The sequence below is a fragment of the Sardina pilchardus genome, chromosome 9, assembly GCF_963854185.1.
Source record: "Sardina pilchardus chromosome 9, fSarPil1.1, whole genome shotgun sequence".
NCBI classification, from domain to species: Eukaryota; Metazoa; Chordata; class Actinopteri; order Clupeiformes; family Clupeidae; genus Sardina; species Sardina pilchardus.
In genome coordinates, this window is record NC_085002.1 from 34,196,510 (window position 1) to 34,205,199 (window position 8,690).

The 8,690-nt window shown below is 40.0% G+C and overlaps 1 protein-coding gene across 1 annotated transcript; it reads left to right on the forward strand.

Annotated features, from left to right (window-relative positions):
- Positions 1-978: 978 nt before the first annotated feature.
- Positions 979-6,071, forward strand: pck1 (phosphoenolpyruvate carboxykinase 1 (soluble)). Its single transcript, XM_062544845.1, has 10 exons — positions 979-1,138; positions 1,453-1,725; positions 1,903-2,087; positions 2,249-2,452; positions 2,604-2,791; positions 2,893-3,055; positions 3,373-3,597; positions 4,181-4,318; positions 4,912-5,007; positions 5,121-6,071. The coding sequence occupies exons 2-10, from the start codon at positions 1,502-1,504 to the stop codon at positions 5,576-5,578; spliced, it is 1,881 nt and encodes a 626-aa protein (XP_062400829.1). The 5' UTR covers positions 979-1,138; positions 1,453-1,501; the 3' UTR covers positions 5,579-6,071.
- The last annotated feature ends 2,619 nt before the right edge of the window (positions 6,072-8,690 follow it).

Genomic DNA, 8,690 nt, shown 5'->3' on the forward strand with positions numbered 1-8,690 from the left:
TTGACATAGTGTATACACTATTCTTTTAGACTATTTATTTTTACTTTAATTGTAACAGTTAAAAGCAGTTGTATTAAGTTATTTTTGTTGTAGATATTAGGGCTGTTCATGTGATTATCTTTAGATGATGCAAAAGAAACAATGAAAATGACAAACAATTTTCTCTGAGAACAAATCCATGTGGGAGTAAGCACTGGGCCGGGTTCCTCTGAAAAATTACACCTTTTGTTCTGCAAGATGAAAAAGTACAATAATTCCACAAACATTCCACTCATGTGCTTGTGTGTATCAGTTCAAATATTCATGTACTGTACATCCGTTGTGAGTGTGGTGTGAAAAGGAAGAGCTCTGATGCATGTTGATATCTCTCCTTTCATGAACAACGTTTCTTTGAAATGAGATTGAAATATGACAAAGTGTATCAAGTTGGTCCAAGCACCCATTGTTTCACTTGAAAGACAAAAAGTCAAATATACTATCATCCTTAAAATACCTAATTTGAAGAGCAATGATTTAGGTGTATTTGATGAAATAGTTTTAAAAAAAAAGTAATGTGGAAAGGAATTTGGTTGACACAACAGTTTTGCTGTTACGTATCACTGTATCTATGGATGTTATGCTAGTCTGGCTAATACTCTACTCTGTATCAGAACTTTGACCTGTACATATGTTCCCCAACAGGCGAGCCTCCAGCTTGCTGACCAATCACCGCAAGCATCCAGCAAGGAACACGTCATTCACACATGCTGGCGCAATTATTGGGTCAAAGTTCAGCAATACCCTCCCAGGCCCCCTTCAATTCACTGAGTCAATGTCCTATCAAGTATTTTCATTCTCTAAAGAACAGGTTGCTCAGTAGAATGATTAGCTGTATCATCTACGTAGTTCCCCACAGCTTAATGATTTACGTTTGTGTCAAGCATGGATTTGCATGGGTTTGTGCAAATAAGCAAAAAAGCGGTGTTCTTTCTTCACATGTTGCCTCATATATGTACGTCTTTTTCTACTCCTCCTCCATTGTCCAAGGTATAAAATCTGTGACTTGGAACATCATGATTACATTCTACAAGCAAACTCCAAGCAACAAAAACACTACCTCAACCTCCAACGACCTCAAGCTTCAACACAGGCTCTGAGAGTAAGTTTTCTTCCCATCACAATTTTTGACCATCAACCTGCTATGTTGAATTGTAATATTAACCTTCAACTAGAATATAGACTTAAGGCTTAGGCTATACTCATAGCCTAAGCCTTGACTTTAATATGTTGATATCTTTACACCATCTTATTGCTTTCTTATAACAACTGGTGCAGATAAATGCCATTTTCTTGGTAATTGCATTAAACTTCATGTAGTCAGGAACTTTAGAAATCAATATCAGTGAGATAAGATAATTGCACAGCCACCAGAAATGTCTTTGCCCTAACTCCATCTCCATTTTTTCTTCTCAGAGGCATTCTTGTCCAGTAATTGGAGGCAGCAAACCATTAATACAGTACCATGCCACCTCAACTGCAATCTCAGAGCCAGTCTGGACCTCGCATTGTGCAGGGAGACTTAGGAGCCCTGGCCCCAGCTGTGAAGGAGTTCATTGAGACCAACATCACGCTGTGCCAGCCTGAGTCCTTACATATCTGTGATGGCACGGTGGAAGAGAACTATGGTATGCTCACCCAGATGGAAGAGCAGGGCATGATCAAAAAGCTTCACAAGTATGATAACTGGTGAGTGGGCATCACAGTGTTAAAATAGTTGTTAGCATGATGGAATGAATCTGAATAAAGTCAGTCATCTAACCTGTAGAAATGGTAGCTTACTGCATGTTACATTTTATCTGACTGTAATACCACTGTATCTGGAACCTGGGTTTCTTTAAAATGTCATGCTGGTTATGTTGTCAGCTGGCTCGTGCGAACAGATCCCCGGGATGTGGCACGTGTGGAGAGTAGGACAGTTATCGTCACACAGGAACAACGAAATGCTGTGCCATGTCCTGTGGGTGGAGGAGTGTCTCAACTTGGTCGGTGGATGAGCCCCGAGGAGTTTGATAAAGCCAGCTCTCAAAGATTTCCTGGCTGCATGAAAGGTATTGTACTCCTCAGCTGATTTTAGGATTTGAAAATAAAAGTGAGTAGAGACACTTTAAATGAAACAAAAATAAAGTTCAGTACACTTTAAGCCAGGCAACTCACAAAGAAAATATGAAAAGATGTTTTATCTGTTTGTTTGCTTACTTTTTGGGTGTAGGTCGTACAATGTATGTGATACCATTCAGTATGGGCCCAGTGGGTTCCCCACTCTCAAAGATTGGAGTGGAACTGACAGACTCCCCTTATGTGGTGGCCAGTATGCGTGTGATGACCCGTATGGGGAAGGCTGTCCTGAATGAGCTGGGAAATGGAGAGTTTGTACGATGCCTTCACTCCGTAGGCTGTCCTCTTCCACTCAAGAGTGAGCGTCTGTCACGTGGCAGATTACTTTACTGACACTGCAATGACTTCATAAAATGTGCTATAAATCTATATTACATCATTGATTATTGGCATTAAGGATAGTAGTGTTGAGTAAGTGTCCTTATAAGTTCTTTTTTTATGTTTTTCAGAGACTCTTGTAAATAACTGGCCATGTAACCCTGACCTGACGTTGATAGCTCACATCCCAGATCAAAGACAGATTGTATCATTTGGGAGTGGCTACGGAGGGAACTCACTCCTGGGGAAGAAGTGTTTTGCACTCCGCATTGCCTCACGCATTGCTAAGGAGGAGGGCTGGTTAGCTGAACACATGCTGGTCAGTGTCAACACACGCTAGCATAATACTCAACACCTAAACACTCACCAATCCCAAGCCAGACCTTGGGCCAGCCTAACTTGTATGTGCATTGTTTTTAGATTCTTGGGATCACAAACCCAGCTGGGCAAAAAAAGTACATGGCAGCAGCATTCCCAAGTGCTTGTGGTAAAACAAACTTGGCTATGCTGAATCCCACACTACCTGGCTGGAAGGTGGAGTGTGTGGGGGATGACATTGCCTGGATGAAATTTGATCCAGAGGGTAAGCAGATTGTACAATATCCATGTAATATGTGTGTTGTGACTGAAGTTTCAAATGGATCGCATTATGAAATATGTATATCTGACTGCAAATGGCAATTGTAGTCAGTTGGTAAGATGAAAGCTGAGTTACATACATAGGACACATTTTTAGTGGGCCTCATCTTGCCCTTCCATTTTTTATATGTTCATGGAGTCAAAGAATCACTATATTTAACTTAATCTCAACTTGATGTTAAGATTAATGAAATGTGTATTGCCTGGAAGACAAGCCACTAGGATACTCATAGGCATTGCATGTGTTTGTTTTCCCTACAGGAAACCTGCGAGCTATAAATCCAGAGAATGGTTTTTTTGGGGTCGCCCCAGGAACCTCTGGAAAGACCAATCCCAATGCCATGGCTACCATCTGTAAGAACACCATTTTCACAAATGTAGCAGAGACGAGTGATGGGGGTGTGTACTGGGAGGGCATGGACCAGGTCCTAGATGAAGGAATATCTGTCACATCCTGGAAAAACAAACCCTGGACAGAGGAGGACAGTGAGTCATCTTTCTTTCTTTTTTTTTTTAAAGTATATTTTTTTGGCCTTTTTGCCTTTATTAGTATTAATAGGACAGTGAAGAGGTAGACAGGCAACAAGTGGGAGAGAGAGATGGGGTGGGATTGGGATATGACCGCAGGCCGGATTCGAACCTGGGTCCCCATGGGCACTCGGACCCGTAAATGGTACGGGCTCTGTAGCCTGCTGCGCCACAGCGCCCCCGTCATTTTCTTTTTTTCTTACTGTTATTCTCTCACTGCTTTACATAGTACTTTCCAAATGTCTTTCACATTATTTGAATTACTATTCTCCTATTAATCATTGTTTTATTTGCATTGGCTTTGCTGATATTGACACTGTTTATGTTGCTATTCTCAACACCATGGTCTGATCAACTGCTAAATTGAATTATTGTGTTGTTTTGTTTGTATGTCGCTTTGGACAAAAGTGTCTGCTAAGCAACATAAATGTAACTGTAACTGTATTTCACAATGCCCATTTACACCACCACCTCTACTACTACTCATTTTTAAAACACCCCCACATTGTCCTTTCTCTCTCTTATGTATATGATTTGTCAGGTGCAGTCGAGCCTAGTGCCCATCCAAACTCACGCTTCTGCACACCAGCAAAGCAATGCCCTATCATTGACCCATTGTGGGAGTCACCAGAGGGCGTTCCAATAGAGGCCATCATCTTTGGCGGAAGGAGACCTGAAGGTGAGCTTTTCTTCTATTGGACACCCTCACATACCCACACAGCCTCACACACAGGGGCAGATGTACCAATTTGTACTAATGCTAAGTAAATTCCATGTGATGTGTTATGGCACATCACATGATAAAGACATAAAGATAAAGATGAAGACAAAGATAAACTTTACAACAACAAACTTAACCGTTTTTAATTTCTTGGTTGAGTAACTTGAAACAATATTGCTGACACAACACCTCCAGTGTGGAAAATCTGTGGGGTAAAAGACTTGCGTTTCATTTTAGTAACTCGTAAGGGGTAGGCTTAGGCACAGCATGCCTCCAGTACTTTATAGTTCATTATAATTTTCTCTAAGCCACATGGCGCTTTCCCCCCTTATCTCATCCAAGTCTATCTTGCACCTTAAATTGATGGCAGCATCAGCTAAACTGATTCAATTCAGATCAGCCATCATGAGATCTAAATCTAAACATGCATGCTGTGACCTCTATATCTTTGGGAAACTCTCTACCCCAATGCGTTTTCATTGATGGGAATCACTGTTTGAGTTGAGTTGAGTCCTAGTCACTCAGTGCCCAACCATTGCTTACTTGTGCAGGTGTACCACTTGTATATGAGGCGTTTAACTGGCAGCATGGTGTCTTTGTGGGTACTGCAATGAGATCTGAAGCTACAGCTGCAGCTGAGCACAGAGGTGAGCCATTCTTCTCAACACATCCTAATAACAGACACAGTGCGGAAATGTGGTGAGAAAAGATGAAACAAACATACACATATCCTCTCTGATGTTGCTATTTGTATTTGTAGGAAAGGTGATCATGCATGACCCCTTTGCCATGAGACCTTTTTTTGGTTACAACTTCGGCGATTACGTGGCCCACTGGCTGAGCATGGCTCAGCACCCAAATGCTAAGTTGCCCAAGATTTTCCATGTGAATTGGTTCAGAAAGAGCCCAAGTGGAGGTTTCCTTTGGCCAGGCTTTGGTGAAAATGTCCGCGTATTGGAATGGATGTTCCGCCGGCTCAGTGGAGAATCTGGGGCAATACCTTCTGCTGTGGGCTATCTCCCTGCACCTGGCTCTCTCAACCTGTCTGGCTTAAATGAACAATTGGATTTTGATGAGCTGTTCCATCTCTCCAGAGAGTTCTGGGAGAGGGAAGTTCTGGACATCAGATCTTATTTAGACAAAGAGGTGAATGATGACCTACCAAATGAGATTAAGATTGAGCTGGAACAACTGGCAAAAAGGGTACAACGGTTGTGAGAGTAGTGAAAGAGACATCCTAGTATTATTAATTCCCGAGTATCTTAAATGCATTCAGAAATAATTTCGTTTTGGGACCATTGAGCACAAATTGAGCAGTGTTTGGATTCACCATATCCTAATTCTAAATAAGGCTGATCTTCTAACCTCTCTGTTGTTAATCTGAGATGTTTATTGCTCCTCATGAAATGTGAAATGTTATCATGAAAGATTATTTAATAACATAACTTAAGAAAACTTCTGAAACGGTTCTCATGAAATGTGAAATGTTATCATGAAAGATTATTTAATAACATAACTTATTCATACTTTTCAAGCTTGACATATTATTTGCATGGTGGTTGTCTTATTGTTAGTTACAGTAATATAGTATTGTCCAAGGTGCTTTGTATCATTTAACAAGAAAATTCTCATTTTTTGTACATGTTTGTTTCATAATTGTTATTTCAATGTCAGAAAGTGAGAGATCTTAATAAATATTACAATCTCATCACCTTAGATGTGTGGTTGATATTACTTTAAGTATGTATTTCAGGAGCCATAATATCAGAATATTTACTTTGGATGGCTTTAGATTTACCTTTGCGAAGCTGTCCAATTTGAACATATTTAGAATAATAGTAATTACTGATGCACACATGCTTTCTTCAAAAACCAGGAAGTAGCAGTATTAGTGAGGTGTTTCTGAAGCAGAATCCCAGCAAGCAAATAACGTTCTGCTAACTTTAAGTAGGGGAGCGCCGGGTCAATTGATACACTTTTCAATTAAACGATCTTTTCAAAGATTACGTTATGTACACAAACATTTTCATCATGTGATCAACAACTCACATGTGTTGTGTCTTAGTTACAAGTGTAATTTAACACATATGTTGGATGATCGTGCTGTTTTCAAACTTTGAACGCAAGTTGACATTTGTCTCAAATGTCCCACCTATGTGTCGTTTGAGACAGTTAATACAGCATGTTTTAAACAGAAACTACTGACCTCACTCACGTTTTTATGAAGCATATCGGACACCATCCTAGTGTACTCGTCATCCCGAAAATTTCACATACTTTCTCGCAATATAGGTCAAACAAAGTGCATAACTTGTGATCACAAAAAAATCTACCGCATGTAATATTTGTTTCCCTCACTTCACTGAAAATCGGTGGATTCATGTCATAAACATGTTTTGTTCATTCAAAATATGTTCATATTCAAATCAGTTGTTGTTCATTCAAATCAGTTGTTGTTCATTGCAAAACAGTTATTAATTCGGTGATTTATAGAGATATTGATCGTAATGTGACCACTTCCGGGTTGGCGTGAGGGACAGCTGTATCAATCGAACCTCCAGCGACTACTGACACTTAAACCTGTTTTGCCTCTAAACTTCAAAACTATGACATTGCATACTTGTCTGGCCTGTTTAAGTACTAATTCATCTGTAGTTTGATCATATTATTATTGCATGGCACACAAAATACAACTTTTGATCACAAAAAAACTACTGCATGTAAGATTTTACTTAGCGTAGACGAAAACCGGTTCCCGCTAATAACTTTTGAATGGCGTGACGTAATTTCACGAGCTTTCCCAGGATTGGTAGGTGTTATGTGCTGACTGCTGAACGTATCGTCAAAATCTGACGGCTCAAGCTTGCATGGTTTTCGAGGAAATCGCTGTATGTCAATTGCCCCATGTCTCAATTGACCCGGCGCTCCCCTAACGTTAGCTTTAGGTTCCCATGTAGTTTTTCAGTAACCTACTGATAACGTTTAGAGAATGTTATCTCCAGGTTGTCAAAAAAATGAACGTTCCCCTAACGTTTTTACAACTAAAAAAAGAAACGTTATATTATGGTTGAATCCCAGCAAGCAAATAACATTAGCCGTTGGCCGTAACCTTCTAATACCCCGGAGAGAACATTAGCTCCAGGTTATCAAAGTTCCCCGAACGTTTTTACAACTAAAAAAAAGAAATGTTATACAGGGCTGCCAAGTTTCATAAAATGGCAAGCGTGAGATGAGTCCGTCCGCCGACCGCGGGTAAATGTCCCCTTGGCCTTTAGAATTAAAATAATCCCACATCATCACATACCCTTCACCATACCAAGAGATTGCCATGGTTTATTTTTAGTTACCCTATAATAATAGCTATAGCTGGTTTGAATTGCATTGAGCTCAATGAGAATGAAACCAGCTAATAGGCTAACTGAAATAAAACTATTATGATATATACTTATTCACAAACAAAATTGATGTCCCTAAAGTTTGGATATTTCCTAATTTTTCAATTTAAGGCATTAAGGTAAATTTCCAAAAGACGATTTTATACAGTCAACTTTAGCATGTGTTCCAATACTTTAAGGGATATTCCGCCATTTGTGGAAATACGCTCATTTTCCACCTTCCCTCAAGCAAAACAATCGATATTTACCTTGTTCCCGTTCATCCAGCCATTCTGTGAGTCTGGCGATACAACTTTTAGCTTCAGCCTAGCATAGATCATTGAATCGGATTAGACCATTAGCTTCTCGCCTGCTAGCTTCATGTTTAAAAGTGACTAATATGCTATGTTGAGTAAAAATGTGTCTTCTGTAAGCCTGTGCGTGCGCTCTGGTTGATTTGACGTGGAATGACCCAAACGTTATATTCTGGTTGCATTTCTCTTTTCACACAACGTTGCCACTTAGTAGTTTTTTGGTATCTTATTTGTATAACCATATCTGTATTTTCTGGTTATGTGCGTGGGGTTGATTATTGTTGATGAAAATCGCCCCAGAGTTTCTATGAGTTTCCAATTGAACACGGCCAGCAGCCACTACTCTCTATGTATGTAACATGCTGTTTTGATATTGACATTGTAAACGTTCTCTAAGAAGAGGGTAAAGCAGTTTGCAGTAATGTTAACCACAACGTCGTTGCTGGAAAGAAATAGGTTATCATTGGCTGTTCGCTAAGTGTGGCAGGCCAGATCTATGATAAACTAATGCATGCTCGGCGGGTTGCATTAAAGTGCGTGGCGGGCCGTAGTTTGGACAGCATAGAAAAACCGGGACATTCAATGTCCCGGGAGAATATTATTTTTCCCCTGGACAGACCATTAAAAACCGGGACAATAAGG

Coding starts and splice junctions, on each gene's coding strand:
- pck1 (XM_062544845.1), top strand. CDS start 1,502: ATGCCACCTCAACTGCAATCTCAGAGCCAGTCTGGACCTCGCATTGTG. Junction 1,726..1,902: donor CTTCACAAGTATGATAACTG/GTGAGTGGGCAT, acceptor TTATGTTGTCAG/CTGGCTCGTGCGAACAGATC. Junction 2,088..2,248: donor ATTTCCTGGCTGCATGAAAG/GTATTGTACTCC, acceptor TTTTGGGTGTAG/GTCGTACAATGTATGTGATA.